The sequence below is a fragment of the Talpa occidentalis genome, unplaced genomic scaffold (assembly GCF_014898055.3).
Source record: "Talpa occidentalis isolate TD23 unplaced genomic scaffold, MPIMG_talOcc4v2.1 talOcc4.9, whole genome shotgun sequence".
Lineage (NCBI taxonomy): Eukaryota > Metazoa > Chordata > Mammalia > Eulipotyphla > Talpidae > Talpa > Talpa occidentalis.
In genome coordinates, this window is record NW_023605305.1 from 5,472,473 (window position 1) to 5,489,011 (window position 16,539).

The 16,539-nt window shown below is 48.7% G+C and overlaps 1 protein-coding gene across 1 annotated transcript in view; it reads right to left on the reverse strand.

Annotated features, from left to right (window-relative positions):
- Positions 1–148: 148 nt before the first annotated feature.
- Positions 149–16,539, reverse strand: part of MTOR (mechanistic target of rapamycin kinase) — a 111,839-nt gene continuing 95,448 nt past the window's right edge. The window contains exons 46-58 of the mRNA XM_037499205.2: positions 16,283–16,457; positions 14,367–14,502; positions 13,716–13,863; positions 13,134–13,256; positions 11,699–11,781; positions 9,082–9,154; positions 8,799–8,873; positions 8,311–8,446; positions 7,583–7,648; positions 5,579–5,659; positions 5,225–5,305; positions 1,968–2,073; positions 149–1,055 (exon numbers count right to left, since the gene is read on the reverse strand). Coding sequence (XP_037355102.1) covers positions 1,040–1,055; positions 1,968–2,073; positions 5,225–5,305; positions 5,579–5,659; positions 7,583–7,648; positions 8,311–8,446; positions 8,799–8,873; positions 9,082–9,154; positions 11,699–11,781; positions 13,134–13,256; positions 13,716–13,863; positions 14,367–14,502; positions 16,283–16,457 — 1,299 coding nt within the window. The 3' untranslated portion in view covers positions 149–1,039. The remainder of the gene's footprint in view (positions 1,056–1,967; positions 2,074–5,224; positions 5,306–5,578; positions 5,660–7,582; positions 7,649–8,310; positions 8,447–8,798; positions 8,874–9,081; positions 9,155–11,698; positions 11,782–13,133; positions 13,257–13,715; positions 13,864–14,366; positions 14,503–16,282; positions 16,458–16,539) is intronic.

Sequence of the window (16,539 nt, forward strand, 5' to 3'; positions counted from 1 at the left end):
TAGCCGGTGAACACCAAAGGGACCATATCACGCCTATCCTGGGGATGTCCTTTGTTGTGTGTAGTATTACATGCTTAATAGATGTCCAGGAAGTAACTGCTTCCTTTATGAACTAATAATTATGAATAAAAAGTTACTCTTATACGTTTTTAAAATTCTGATATCATTTATTTATTGGCACAAAAATTATTCCGATACAACATGGTGTCTAGACACGGCCAGACTTGGTACTTACCGTGTTTAGCTGAGTATTTACTTTGCTCAGAGTCCCCCACATGTACGAGACCATCCTGTGTTCAGCACCTCCGTGACACACGCCTGTTTGCCACGCCCCCGCTCAAAAGAGCGTTCAGTCCTCACTGAAGACACGGTGGAACCGAGGGGGAAGGCCACCCTCCTGCACCGTGACACCCCCATCCGTGCGTGTGCCTGGAACACTCATGGCGGGTCTGAGACTGAAGCGTGCACGTCACAGCATCATGGCCGAAGACAGACCTTTCACCCATTTTGGCCCATCTGCAAATGCAGTTGCTGTGTCTGTGGACCAGTGAGGTAATGGGGTGGGTGAAAATGATGACGTCGCTTCTCCCATTCTTTACAGTCCAGAGTCTAACACGCATCTCCCACGACCTGAGGCTTCCCGGCTGTGCCAAGCTGGCTGGATCTGTGCTGAGAAGAGCGACTGGCTGTTCTTCTGTCAGCAAACGCTTATGTGAGTTCTCTTGTGAGTTAAGTCAAAACCCGTATTTCTAAAGTTATATGTCTTCTGTTCCCCAAAATCAATGGCTTGATTTAGGCATTATATCGGTGTTCACTGTCCTGGGAACCAAATCAAGCCTATGTGTTTCTGACAATATATTCTTCAACAGCAGCTAGAAAGTTGGTTCAAGCCAACTTTTAATATACAGTAGTCCTTTTCATTTACATTTCAAAATATGTAACAAAGTGGAGCTTTCTGACCAAGGTTTCAGTTTAGTGGAAGCATAAACCAAAGTACAAAACTTCAAGAGAAACGCTGTGGGCACGTCTGGGCCTCCAGTTACCAGAAAGGACACCTAACAAGACAGAGAAGGGGTATATTTTAATAATTTGGGCATCTTCAAAGCTTTACAAAGATAAATCAAAATTGGAAAGACGGAAGTTTGACCGCCCCGGGCAGCCTCTGAGCTCCCCCGCAGGCAGCTAACTGTGTGGGGCACGGGCATCATTTCCAGCCACGCTCTGAGGCTGCCTTGGTCCCAGAAGGACACTGCTCCACACCCTTTCTCACAGCTTCTGCCTTTGAGCATGCCTTGGGCAATTAATCAAAGTGGACCCACGCTGTTCCTTGAAGCTGCGATCCAGGGTCACGATTGTCTTTTCATCTCCTCTGCCACTGCTCTGGCTTCCTTCCCTTTGCCCTTCTTGTATCTGAGCTGACAGCAAAAATCCAAAAGAGGGCCTACCCTGGTGGCACAGCGGTTGAGCTCTGGGCTGCAAAGCTGCCCGCAGCCTCTGCAGCGCTGGTTTGATCCCTGGCCACCGGCGAGGGTCCCACATGGCGTGCAGACCTCTCCTGCCGTGCCCACTGCTCCCCTCAGCAGTGTATTTCGTCGCTCTGCTGTTCTGTTCCCCACTCTGGCTCTGGTGAATTCTCTTGCCCTCCCGTGCTTCTGACTGTACCCAGTGCTTGTATAAATAAATAAATAAATCAATCTTAAAAAAAAAAATCCAAAGACCCCCCTCCCCACAGGTGAGGGTGTCTCCCCTACTCTTTCAAAACTTTTAAAAATATAATTTTAGTTTATCTCCGTGTTTGCCCTATAAATATGTATCAATATTTAAAAATTTTCTGCTGTCTAGGACAAGGAACACATGAGTAAATAAAACTTTTAGAAAGATTTGAAACGATGATTATGGGTCACCCCAAATCTTCTCTGACCCTGTAACTAGGGTGTAGGGAGGGGTCCCGACAGACTCCTGCTTACCATCCAATGTAGCACTGACACAGGTTCTCGTGGGATGTTGCTTGTTTGATGAGCAGCTCAACTTGTGTGGGGACGTCCAGAGTTTCATCATGAGAGAAGTCCCGACCTAGGACAGGAGAGATGAAACATTTATGCTGCACCTGGTTACAACAGCCCTCTTCCCTCTGGCTTAAACCCACTGCAGCCTATATCAGTTCCTCCTCACGCGTCTGGACGCTGTATGTAGCTGACCTCATTCACTCCGGGTGACCTGAATAAACACCGGTCTCCTCCTAATACAGTCTGGGTTTGCGGAGGATAAAGTCCTGCGGTGGCTGAGTTCAGGAGGGGGGAGAGCTGGTTGGTGGCCTCTGAGGGGTCCTTCCTTCCTCTGTCCCAAAGCAGTCCTTGAGTCAGGCACATGGGTGAGAAACCTGCTGTCTTTTTTTTTTTTTTTTTTTAAAAGATTTATTTATGCATACAAGAGCTGGGGCACAGGCCAGAGATGCAGGTGTGTTTGTGTGTGTGTGACAGGATCCACCAGAGACAGGGTGTGGAGCAGAACAGGCAGACTGACTGAAACACATTGCTGAGGGGAGCAGCAGGAGAGACAGGAGAGGTCTGCTTCGCCATGTGGGTTTCTCCCTGGCTGGCCGGGGATTGAACTCATGCTGCAGAGGCTGCGGATTGCTTCGTATTGCGGCTGGTTAACCCCTTGCACCACCAAGGAGGCAGAAATCTGCCGTCTTAACTCTCCATTTAACAGCCTCCATTCGGAGTTCCATGGGCAGCTGGTTAAGATGCGCACAGGCCCTGAGCACTGCCTGCTGGCTCGTGCTTTTTGGCAACCGGCCTTTCCCTCTCCACATGGACCATTTCAAGTCCCTGCCCCAGCTGTCCACACCTATCCACTGGCTTCCCGCCTCAGCAGCCCCGGCCTCTATCTCACTGCGTTTGACCCCTGCTATGGCTTTGAGCAAGCAGAGCCCTGCCCCTCAGCTGGCCGCTGAGTTTACCTGCACTTTGGGCCCCATCACCTGCTTTTCCAGGTGCCTAGAGCGATGATTCCCCTTCCGCTCACTCAGGTCTTGGAACTGCCTCTCACCTGCCCCCTTTCTCACTGTTTTTAAACAGGTTCCTGTTTCTCACTGCAATGTAGTGATTTACAAGAAATAGAGTTTGGTCTTTCAAATAACTAGATTCCTCATATATATTTGGTCTTAATCCACAGTTCTAGCACACAGCTCTCATAAAGTCTTGAGATTTCCTAACATTGACAATGATCAGGGGTCTTGCTATGCTGATGATGTTTTGGGGGTTGGTAGCCAGGAGGACTAACCAGGTGTTTAGAGGCTTAGAACTTGCAGCCCCACCCCACAGGGAGGGGAGGGGATGGTGGTTGAGTTCAACTGCCAACGGCAGTAACCAGCTGAGCCTCTGTAAGGAAGCCTTTTTAACAGTCCAAAAGGAGGTGCTCTGGAGAGCTTCAGGTGGGGGAACCAGAACACTTCTTCCATTCCACCTCGCTGGACCCCGAGTTCTACAAGGGCAGAAGCTCCTTTGTTCGGCGCCTGCCCCTGTGTCTCTTCACGTGGCTGTCACTCAGGACCCTTTGTAATAAGTGAGTGAGCTACAGTCAGGGCAGCACAAGTGACAAGCTATCAACACAACTGTTACAATTCAGAACAGAGAAATTCAAGCCATTTCTGATTAGCCAAGCTCAACTACTCAAAAGTCCATTTTTACTTAGAAAAAACAGTTATCTAGTGAGTAAACAGACTTCCTCAGTTCTGCGAGCCCGTCTAGCGAATCAGTGGAAGCTGAGGACAGGTCCTGGGATTTATAGTAGGTCTGGCAGCAGCAGAGAGTCTGGGCTTGCATGGGCACCCGAAGTCTGAGGGGCTGTGGGGACATCTGGTCTGTAGCCAGTTGGTCAAAGTGCAGGTGACTGCTTGGGGCTCGCCACCCGAATCTGAAATGGAGGGTGGTCTTGGGAGACGGAGCTTCCACCTGGGCCCCCGTGCAGTGTGGGTGCTGAGTTGAGCTCTTGAGTGCTCTGCTGTGTCCCGGCATTACTTGGTGCGGGGAGGCCTTACTCAAATATCTCCCCCTCCCCCCCGGGGGCTGCCAGGCTCACAGCCGCTCTGAGAGGCCCCACGATTTTCCCCCTCCCTTCAGCAATCCTTTTGATTTTGCCTCCTAACGATGTCTGGACTCTGTCTGGCCTGAAGGAGGACGGCAGCGGCAACCTGGGCTCAATTCCACGTCCACACATGGCCAGAGAGCGGCATTCACATGACAGCCCAGGCGTCACCACCCTACCCTCCCCTCCCCGCTGAAAACCCTTCAGTGGATTCCCGCTGCCCATTGGGGACAGGACGAAACACAAGGGCCGGCATGATCTGGGCGCAGCATGCTCAGCGTCAGAACATTCCGTGCTGCCCTCCTCCCATCTTCCTCCCAGGCAGCCAGACGCGGAGGGCAGGTCTGCTTCTGGATCTCTTACCAGGCCCCCTCCCGCAGAAGGAGGAGGGTGCCTCTTTTGGATTTTAGCTCATGGGCCTTTTGCTCAGGGAAGCTTAATTTCTCCTGTTAATGGGTCACAGCCCACAGTCCCTCTCTCCCACCTGACAGTGTCCTTCTTAGGTTCTAAGCTCTATGAGGCAGGGAACTGTGTTTCTACTGATACCGTCTCCTCAGCATCGAGGACTTGTAGGTGCCCAACAAATACACTGTGACTACGAGACTTAGGGGCCGGGACCCACGTGTCATTGGTTCTCACCACCCACTGAGAGGCATATGCGTCATCTTCCAGATGAAGGGACGGGGCCCAGGGGCACCCAGAAAGCGGTGGGGCTGGGGTCTTTGGCTTCCCTGACTCCTGCCCTCCACGTCACACTGTTTGGTCAATGGGACATGTCTCCTCCTCAGCAGGGTGCGTTTCCCCACTTCCATGCTCTCCCTTACAGCTACCAAAATGCAGAGGAGGGATGGTCAGATTCGCTCTAGTATCAAGCCAGGCAGAGAAAAAAAGTTTGACTGACTTTGGACTCAACAGAACTTAATTCTGTTAAAATGAGATTAAATTTACATTAGGGAAAGTTACTGTTGGTCATCAGACAGAGAACCAGAGACGGTCCTCCACTTATGGCCAGCGTTCAGGCCCCAGAGTCAAACTCTAGGTACCAAGGCCACCGGAAATGGGCTGGACCCACCCAAGAAGAGGAAAGTCTCTCAGATGTTAAGTTCTTTTTGAACAGACACACACACATACTCACCAGTGAGCTTATCTCGAACCCTGTTAATAATCTGAATAGCTTTCTTATTTAGGGCCTCGGGCTTCACCAAACCGTCTCCAACTGAAATACACAACAGCAGAAATGACAGTAAAAACCATTTCGGGGCCACAGGTTCAACAGAGGCCACCGTGTCTCTCCAGTGTTCACTTTGCAAGTATTGAGCAAGACTGCTCTGGGTCACCTTTGTCCTCAGAATACAATGAGAAATTCACAGAACATTTCTGCTCAAAGATGGTTTTGTTAACTCATCTTATTGCCCCACTCATGATATAACACAGCTGCAACTTTCTTAATGAGCTAGTCATTGGTGCAATTCCTCAGGGCTGGACTTACTGAAAGAATGAATCGATTCTGGCACTGTGGTCCCTGTTTTCTTATGGGCTGGTTCCCCAAGTTCCACACCATCCAAAATTTCTGGGAAGAAAAAAAAATCAGTTAGCAGAACCTTCAAACACTATGATGTCACTGTTCCAGAGCCTGGCTGATTCCTGATGTCCCACTACATCCCCTTAGCCCTTGCTCCCTCCCCCCAAGGGGCAAGAGAGAGGGAGCCTTCTTCTTCACATACTTAGAAGTTTTTAAATCTGCAAAACCATTTTCAAATGTGTTACTGTTATTACTATTACTGAAGAAAATGGTATTAGAAATGAAGCACAGATTTTCACTTGAGCAAACAGCATTAATAAAAAGCTCCAACACAGAGAACAGGAGCACGTCATAGGCCTGGCGATAAAATGCATGTGCTGAGACAGAAACTTGACATTAGCAAAGAAAGCCGGCTTCGAGACAGCTCACATGTGCCTGTTTTTTCTTGGAAGAATTTAGATGTCAATTTTGGCAGGAAAGTCCTCAGACTTTAGGGTCAACCTTCAGAGTCTAGACTGAATTATGATGTTATTACACTGTCAATCTTAAAATGAAGCTAAAGATAATAATACTTGTACTAATGACCCCCTGGAAGTTAACTGTTAAGTCCTATAAACCAATGAGCATGGCTGTGGTGCCACTAGGACTGGCTCTGCTAACCCTTGCACATGCCAGGCAGCTTTAGGGTCACCCGATAATGTGGCTCAGTGAGGTGACCCTGAGAGATAAGCCAACAAGTTTCACATATTTGGGACGAGCCCATCACTCCACAAGGGACCCCAGAGACCGGGCAATCCAGGCATTCACACCTCCTGCCCCTGTGTCCAGGGGAGAGTCCACGCATGTTCACAGGTGACACTACAACTGAGGGCCTCAATTTCCCCCTAAAACAGCCTTTTCCCTTTTACTTATCCAGACCCTTCCATCTAATAAGGCTCAACTTAAATCCCACCAACCCCAGAGCTCCCTTACGCCCTGCAGCTCAGAGCTGCTTCTTCTGAAGTCCCACAGCCCTTCTACTTCAAACCAAGCCAGGCGGTGTTTGTTGACACCCCGGAATGCTCTGCTCTCGCACTATTTCATCTATATTTTGGTTAATTCTGTAATACCATCTCGGCAGCTCACATTTTCGTTTTAAACCCTAAATATTATTTGGCTTATTAGCTAAGCAACTATGAAAAAATATGTCATGACTTTTCTGACAAACCAATAGTTGCAAATGTGGCAAATGTTTTATAAATATATTTGTAGAGAATATTTATTTTTCACACTCCAACAGCATTTCCCAGTGTGAACTATGTAGGAAAAAGGGGTGCTAAGGGGTAGGTAGACAAGGGGAGGGTTACGCAAAGTTAAAGAGTTTCACTCTAGACCTGAGCATGTCTCATGCAGAAGCCCCGTTCTGGCTCCTGGAGCAATGTCACTTTGCAGAGGCCTGTCTGCAGCCTGCACCCTTGGAAGCCATGTTTCCTGCGGCTTCACAGCTCCTCAGGGGGCACATCAACAATTGCTGCTCCTTCCATAGTCCCAGCTATTCTGAGCTGTTACAGTGTTTTGGGAGCAAAGTGATGTAGCTAATGATTGCCTCAATTTAGACACCAAATGCTGGTAAATATTCAGACATACTTTTAATTGTGTATTTATAGCTAAAGATCAGATAGTTCGATAAAACTTTCTAAACTCAGGGTGCCCACGTCATCCTGAGAGGCATTAAAAAGAAAGCATATATTACTGCTCAGCAGCTATTTCTAGACTAAGTTTATAAAGTGAAATAAATAAATGCCTATTAGGTGATAGTTTAGCAGTGATAGAGTCTGCAAAAACTCCAGAAATACAATGCTGTTTCTCCTATTCAGCATCCATTACTACTGTAAATCACGTACCTGACGACAATAACAAAGCTCTCCCTATTCTAGAAACACTCTGGACGGTTGGGGACAGAGCTCACGATCACCCACAGGGTGCACCCACCTACTGACTGGCCAGCGGAGTAGGAATCTGTCCGTGTTCGGGATCGTTTATTGCCTTTGGTGTTTGCTAGGGAAAAAAATCGAGGGAGATTAAACAGTGCTTCAAACTTTGACTTGAAAGAAACTGGATGGATGAGACACTTTCTTACAATTAGAGAAATATTTTTCCAATGCCTGTAACTCCTAGGACCGAAACCATGAGGTACTACTGTTCAGGAGCGAGAGGGTGGATGTCCTGTGGGCATCCAATCCCAAGGGACATGCTAAATGGCTGAGTTGGATTTAGACAACGAACCAAGAAGACACAGGTGAAAATATGACTCATCACAGTGGACTAGACGCTTCCTGTTTGTAAGCACTTTCTAAGGAGGCAGGAACACAGGGTAGAGTGAGATATTGCTGGCCCAAACTACAACTGTTTGCATCCCTATCAAATTCTAGCTTTTTTCCCTATATGAAGTACCCACCACAAGCCCTCTCCCCACAAACCACAAAGGTACTTAATTTATCCTGAAAAATATTAATTAATATCTAAACTGATGAGTGGCATTTTGGGCACTAATTAATAAAAGTACCTGAAATTCATTTCTAGCCACCAGAGCTGCTTTGTGTAATGTAATAGCTTGGCACTGTAGCCCAGGCTCCAGGCTTGAAGGGGAACGGTTAGTGTCTCAGATAGTCCTAACTTGGGAGGGGCCAACTCTGCTCCAAGCACTCGCTAGCACTCACTGTCCATCAGCCTCCAGTTCAGCAAGGGGTCGTAGACAAAGGCTTCCAGCACAGCCATGACACTGTCCTTGTGCTCTCGAAGCACTTCCATGACGGTGTGGCATGTGATTCTGTAGTTGCCATCCAGACCGGTCACCTGCAGAAGGGCCAGAGCTCCTCAGAGAGGAGTCACCCACACTGGCCTTGCGGCCTCACCACCAACAGTAATTCAAATGCATCAGCCCACTCAGAGAGCAGACACTGCCCCCTGCTGAGGTATCAGGCCTCCAACATATTGGCAGCAAGGGGTGAGATCAGGGGTGTGACTCACATGAAGGTCTGATGGGATGGATTTTCAAAGACCGATCATTATCAATAGAATGGACACTCCCAGAACAAACATGAGCCTTCAGGGTACTCATATGATCTAATAAGCAAGTCTGTCCTCATAAAGGGTGGTGACTGTGTTGGCCCCATTCTAAAGCAGCTCATTCCCAATCTTCACTCACCTCCATAGCATTGGTCAACATTCTCGTTAGTCTAAACGGAATCTTCTCTGGGAACTTCTCTCTGGTCATGGCAACCTACAGGGCAATAAAGGGAGAACAGCCAAGCTCCCATTGGAGCGTTTCCTTTAGCCAAAGCTGGTGAAGGCAGGGGGCTTCCTCTGCAAAGCACCCGCACTGCTTCCAATTAGAGCAGAGAAATGAAGCTGCTTGAGTTTAGTGAGGGGAGAGGAAAGTGGCCTTGTGGGAGGGTGAGCTCTATGTGGCGTCCAGAACCTGTGCTCACCTCAAAGCAGTCCCCAAAGTCAATGTGCAGGATCTTCCCACTCAGCCGGTCCAGCATCAGGTTAGATGGGTGCCTTTGGGAAACAGGAGCGAGACCAGGCAGGGGTCAAGAGAGCAGCCCCAGGAATACATCAACAAGCCCTCAGGCTGGCTCCTGCCCTCACCTGAGCTGTAAATCAAATTCCACTGGATGCAGCCTGCATTTGTTTTGTCTCAGGCCCCGCTTGTGTGGCGACAACAGATGAGCCTCTGTGTCAGAAATTATACAGCCAGCAGAGCCTGAAGTATTAATTATCTGGCCCTTTAGAGAAAAGTTTGCTGACCCCTGCTCTAGGCCTGAAAAGATTTACTGTGTGAATCAGAGTTGCCCCAAGAACCATGAAAATTCACTGTCCTGAGGTCCCTGGCATCTCGGGGTGACGGGTGCTCCAGCCACCACTCCCCCTCTCATAGGTCTCCCTGAGGCCCAAGCCGTACCAGACACATCAGCTGGTTTTTGTCAACAGATATTTTGCTAGTTTTTTTGTGGGGTAAAATGATTTCTGCTATCAAATAACTGCACGAGACACAGTCCTGGGAGAGGAACAGCAGCCACCAGAGAGTTTGTTTTTTTAAAGTTCCAATGCATTGATTTTCAGACATTCTTAAGCTACTTTTTCAGTTGGTACATTTAGATGACCTTAATTATGCAGAAATATCAGGAGGATCCACTGGTTTTCAGTTATGGCAACAGAATGACCTACCTTTGCATAGTGGTGATTGAGAAACCTTTATTAAGTCAATCAGATTTACTTTGACAAAGGAGCAAAGACTGCATTGGAGCAAAGAAAGTTTGTTCAATAAATGGTGCTGGGAAAACTGGGTCGCTATATGCAAAAGAATGAAGCTTGACCACTACCTCACACCATACACAAAAATCAACTCAAAATGGATTAAAGAACTAGACATAAGATCTGAAACCATAAAATATATAGAAGGAAATATAGGCGAAACACTACGTGATTTGCACATCAAAGACATCTTTACAGACACATCACCCAAAGCAGTGATAGTGAAGGCGAAGATAAACAGCTGGGACTACATCAAATTAAAGAGCTTCTGCACAGCAAAAGAGACAATAACAAAAACAAAGAGAAACCCCACCAACTGGGAGAACATTTTTGCACCCAACACTAATGATAAAGGACTGATCACAAAAATCTGCAAAGAGCTGATGAGACTCAGCAACAACAAAGAAAATAATCCAGTCAAAAAATGGGCAGAAGAGCTAAAAAGAAACTTCTCTGAAGAGGAAATGCAAATGGCCAACAGACATATGAAAAAATGTTCAACATCACTTGTAATCAGGGAAATGCAAATCAAAACTGCCATGAGATACCATCTCACACCAGTGAGAATGGCACATATTAAAAAAACTAGCAACAACAAATGTTGGCGAGGGTGTGGAGAAAAAGGAACTCTTCTGCACTGTTGGTGGGAGTGCAAACTGGTCCAACCACTGTGGAGAGCTGTGTGGAGATTTCTGGACCTACTAAACATAGAGCTTCCATATGATCCAGCAATTCCACTCCTAGGTATTTACCCAAAGGACACAGAAACATCAATTCCAAAGAACACCTGCACCCCAGCGGTTGAGCGCTGGGTTGCGAAGCTGCCCGCGGCCTCTGCGGCGCTGGTTCGATCCCCGGCTGCTCCCCGGCTACCGGAGGAGGATCCCACATGGTGCGCAGACCTCTCCTGCCACCCGCTGCTCCTCTCAGCAGTGTACTTCAGTCCTTCTGCCTGCTCTGCTCCCCGCTCTGGCTCTGGTGAATTCTCTCACCCTCCCGCGCTTCTGACTGTACCCAGTGCATGTATAAACAAAAAAACAAACAAATAAAAAAAAAAAAAAAAAGAACACCTGCACCCCTATGTTTATAGCAGCACTATTTACAATAGCTAAGCTTTGGAAACAGCCCAAATGCCCAAAAATAGATGACTGGATCAAGAAGATGTGGTACATATACACCATGTTATATTACTCAGCATTCAAAAAAGATAAACACATGCAATTTGCAGCAACATGGATGGCGTTGGAAGGGATCATGCTCAGCGAAATAAGCCAAAAAGAAAAAGAAAAATACCGGATGGTCTCACTCATAGCAGGAATCTAGAAAACTTAAATAAGGGACCAGGAAAATGAATAACTATAAGAAAGTGAAAATCAAAATCAACAAAAAACTATGAACCAGAGACACTTTTTTGGGGGTCGGGGGCGGGAGGGGAGGGATTGGGGTCAGAATGGGGCGTTTGCAATTGTATGGGGGAATATAAAAATAAAATTTATTATTAAAAAAAAAAATCTAAAAAAAAAAAAAGAAAAAAAAAGTCAATCAGATTTAATATTTTAAACCAAACCATGGGAAACCAAACCATGGAGAAAGCAGTACCCTCAAACTATGTTTTTTTCTCCTTAGTTTGATTCTACTGACATGAATAATAAAGAGGGTGCTAAGACCAAAGCTGCAGAAGAAGCCTAATGTACAAACTACAAATGTTTACCAAATGGTCATAAACCTCACTGGAAAACAAAATGGAAACTATTCCCACCAACGGAGAGAAAGAATAAATTCACTCACCTGTCACCCAGGCCCAAAATATACCCAACCATGGACATGACTGCCAAGGAACGGGTGTAATTGGTTCTTCGGTCAAACCACACCTGGAACGACACAGGCACAAGCGTGAGCTGATGCTCTGGAAACCGGTTTCTGACATCACCACATCCCAACGTGCTCTTTTCCTCTATCAAGAGCCCACGAAGATGTACAATGGGACAAAGATCTCATTCGGTGACAGTAATAAATCCCACTTGGAGTAAGATTCGCTGAAGATGTGCAGAACTTAGAAGAGTAAGGGAGGCCCATTTGCTTAGGAGTGGAAAGTCCTGAGTATTTGAAAATATCCACTGAAGATGAAAAGATGTAATATGTACCCAAATGAAATACACTTAATGTAATTCCAATAAAACTTTAGTGGCACTTTCTCCTGGGGGACCTTGACAAACTGAGCCCCAAATTTGTTAGGTGTAGGTGTAGATTAGGTGGCCTGAAATAAAGCAAACTATGAAAAGAGCCAATGAGAAGAGACTTGTGGTAATGATGGTTCTTGGGGGAAAACAGGCAGGAAGATCAAGGAAAAAGAATGGAAGCCCTTGGGCATGTGGGAGTTTAGGGTACAAGAAAAATGGACTCTTTGACAGCAGGGCGGGGATAGATTACTTGGCAAACACTGTGGTGATGTCTAATCATCTTAAAAACATAAAATTTATATCTGAATCTTAAATTCCAAAGTGAGTTAAGGATTTAACTGTAAAACAAGTCTTATAATTAGCATAAGGATATATATGTAAAAAGATACATAATCTTCAGGTAGAAAAAAAATCAAAGGTGAAAAATTTTAAATCTGATAACTTCTAACTTTAAAAACTTTAATAATTTTTTTTTTTTTTTAGAGGCATGTTTATTTATTTATTTATTTGTTTGTTTGTTTATACATGAACTGGGTACAGTCAGAAGCGCGGGAGGGTGAGAGAATTCACCAGAGCCAGAGCGGGGAGCAGAGCAGGCAGAAGGACCGAAGGACACTGCTGAGGGGAGCAGCGGGCGGCAGGAGGGGTCTGCGCGCCATGCGGGACCCTCCTCCTGTGGCCGGGGAGCAGCCGGGGATCGAACTGGCGCCGCAGAGGCCGCGGGCAGCTTTGCAACCCAGCGCTCAACAGCTGCGCCACCGGGGAGGCCCTTTAAAAACTTTAAAACCAAAACTTCTAAAACAAAACACACCATTAAAATGTAAAAAACCACACAAACAGGAAATTTACAGCCCGTCATGAAAAAGATTTAACATCTTCAATACACAGAGCCCAAGCTGGTGCGGGGCCCAGTGGCTGCACGGCTCACCCAGCGAGTGTCAGCCATGAGGGGCTGGCCCTGCAGCTGATCGTAAGGAGGATGGGCACAGCAAACAAGGCCACCCCCTTCGAGGGCGAGTGCACTGGCCAGTGTGGGGCCGTACCTCAGAGCTGGGGCTTTTCAGCCACAGCAGCTTGGCCAGGTCATCCCCTGCCGTGTTATTGACGGCGTGCTCGAACACCTCCACCTTCTGCATCAGAGTCAAGTGGTCGTAGTCGGGCGCCATCTGCAAGGAAACAACCAGCCTGAGATGCAGTGGCAACAAGCTCAGGACCAGCCAGAGGGGGATTCTAACTTCACCAGCACAGCCAAGGGGAGAAGCGGACTGAGAACGAGGCAATGGAAGCGCCCGCTCTAACAAGTGACCACAGGAAAGTCCAGGGCTGGGGGCAAACCTTAGGCCTTACCTCAGTACAGGCCCATCCCCATGAACGAGGGTTCAAATGGGTGTTAGAGACCCCTTATAATCTCCACATCTACAAGACATCATTTCCCCACGAGGTAGGGGTGATTAAAGCTTAATTTCTGGGCTTTCTGTTTCTTAGAGGTCACCTGCTTTAGGACTCACGGCACTAGCGACTTCCCGGTAACAAGCACATGCAGAAAGGTGTGTAGAAAGGTAACTCGTGAGCCCGGCGCGTGTCCTGAGACGTGAAAGCATCAGTCAGGCAGCCCCATCACTTACCCGCAACATGATGCGGTGCTCGATGTTGAGAAGGATCTTCTTTTTCTCCCTGTAGTCCCGGATGAGGGCGTGCAGTGTGTCGCAGTGGGGGACCCAGCCGATGAGGCCCGAGTTGGTGGACAAAGGGATCACGGCGTACCTCTGGATGCTGTGCCCACGGGGAAGCAGGTTAGCGGGCGGCAGGCAGAGTGCACCTGGACCCGCTCGTGCACACTAGCTTTACGATCCTCCCAGCGAGGGGCTGCTGTCGCCGTGTAAAGCGTCTCGGCCTGCCTAACAAACTCACTGCTGTGGGGGAACAATCCCATGAGCGTTTCCAAGCCTAAAATAAGCAACGTGATATTCACGTTCTTAATAGAGAGGGGGTGAGCGGGGAGTCTGGCTGGACTGAAATCCCATGCTCACATCCGATCTGCGGCATCTCCAGCCTAAGGACCACTGGGGATCCTGGAGGCTGCTAAAGGCATTTCCCAGCGCGAGTATCTAAAAAGCCAGAATCCCCCATGTATGACACCTTGGCTATAAGGATTTCCTGGCAGGCACACAATTTTCTGCTTCACCTCACAGAGGTGCGCAGCCACAGGGGTATACAGTGGCGGGAGGAAAAGCCTGAGCATGTCCAGGGTGCGCTGCTCTCACGCCCGCCAGTACCTGAGGTTTTTCCGCAGAGATGTGGGGTCGTTGGCCAGGAGGGTGTTCACCAGGCCGAAGAGCTGCATCACTCGCTCGTCCTGTCGCAGGTCCTCATGGCCCTTCAGGAGGAAAACGAACTCGTGCCCGTTGCTGCCTGCAGGGAACGGCGGGAGCAGTCAGTGCAGGCCCGGAGGCCCTGACCCTCTGTCGTCAGACCACCCCTGCCTTCAGGAGATCCTGCATCTCCTCTAGCCCATCAGCCACGCTTCTCTGCAAGGAGAAAAAACACTGCCGAGAACGGAGGGGAAGAGCAGCTGCTTCTGACGGCCCCCCAGTGAGATGTTGCTCAAATTAAAAATGAAATAAAATGTAACAAGGAACAAGTAGGGTAAGTGAAGTGGTCAGGCTCCCCCCTACCACCCCCACCGCCTTCCCATCGCTAGCTTCTATGGCCATCACCCGTGGCCTCACACTCCTAAGTTGCGTGGATGCTGGGGGCCTAGAGGCATGGGGCTCACGCACCTATGGTTGTGGACACCTGGGCGTGCACGTGTGTAAACGCAGGCCGGGGACTGAGAGGCAAAGGCTACAGTGGCAGCACAGAGGAGGGGCGCTCTGAGGCGAGACCACGAGACATGAGAGTGAGGACAGAGTGGCCAGAGAAAGAGTGCAAAGACTCTCTTACGCTCCTGAGCCCTGCTGTCTGGCCCGTGCCTGCCTCCTTGCAGGCCGGCCTCCCAGCCAGGTGTGCCTGCTTCCCTGGAGAGCACCGAAGGCCTGCAAAATCTATCCAGGGCTCTAGGACTCTCCCTTCTGTCTGCCCAAATCGACACTGAGCCTGCCCGTGCACGCCTGCATGACGGAAAGAGACTCATGGGGATGGTCGTTCTCCACGTGCGCCTCTTCGCCACCCTTCTCCGTCCTGACCTGAGAAGCCTGCCCCCCGCCCCGACATCCCCCCACCCCCGACACTCCATCACTGCGGCGCTCCATGGGCCTGGCCGTGGGGTCACTGGGAGGAGGGCAGAGGGCAGGAAGAGGGAGAGGTCAGGGTGTTTATCCCAATAACCAGCCTGCGCACAGTTCTAGAAGGTGGGGGATGGACTCTCTCCAGGTTGCAAGCCCTTTTGGGGCCTCTTGCCCTTTCTGCTCTGGAGGGTGGGGTGAGTCATAGCTTCTCTCTGTTGGCTCAGAATTCTCTCACAGTTCTGGAAGCAGTTTCTTCATTAAGGTCTCTTTAATTACACAGCCAAGAATCTCCTGATGTATGTTTAGGATTAGAAGATGCCAGCCCATGGACACAGCACCGCACCACCGTGCACCTCAATGAACTGGGGCTGGTGAATTTGAATATTTAAAAAATTTTAAATTTAATTTTTAAAAAATTTAAAAAACACAAGCCTTATTAAAGGCGAGTGCTGTCACAGCACTGCCAGGGCTCAGTCCCCACCCCAGACAGGACACAAACTTCACCATGAGAATCTATCTCTACTTTGGTGTGTGTATTTTACACAATCACTACCCACAGAGACAGACAGTGCTGGCACACGAGAGTATTCTAGAGTGGAAACCCTTCCTTCGGTGTAGCTTTTTGGGGATCACACTTGCACTCCGATGCCGTTGGTGTCTCAGGCCCCCCACTGCCCACACAGCCAGCTCGCCACACCACAGGCCTTTATAAGTCCTGCCACTTGTTCCTGTGCAAGAGCTTTATGTTTCACTTAAACCAGCAAGCCACAGAACTAACTTGGAGTCCCAATGAAGGTGTGATAAGGAGAAATCACGTGTCCTCTAGTCCTCTCTGAGGAAACATGGGAGGGGTGGCGCATGCGAAAGCTTAGCAGTGTGACCAGCAAGCAGTAATTTCGGGGGGAGACGGGCTTGGTCGGGGCGGGAGGGCGAAGCAGGTGGCAAGAGCACACGGTGGTCCTTACCCATAAGTGTCAACTTCCGGGGCCTCTGCTTGGACGTGATGACTTGCAGAGATGGGGCTATGGACTGAATGCGGATGATTGGCTGGTTGGGGTCATATGTTCCTGGCACGGCCAGCTCCAGGTCCCGGCACATCAGGAGTTTCGGGGAGACATACTGGAGCTCCAAGGATGTAAGCTGTGAATAATTGCTACGGAGCTTAGTGTTCTGCCTCCAGGGAGGAACCTGCATTTAACTCAACTATTTTTCAAAGGACTGC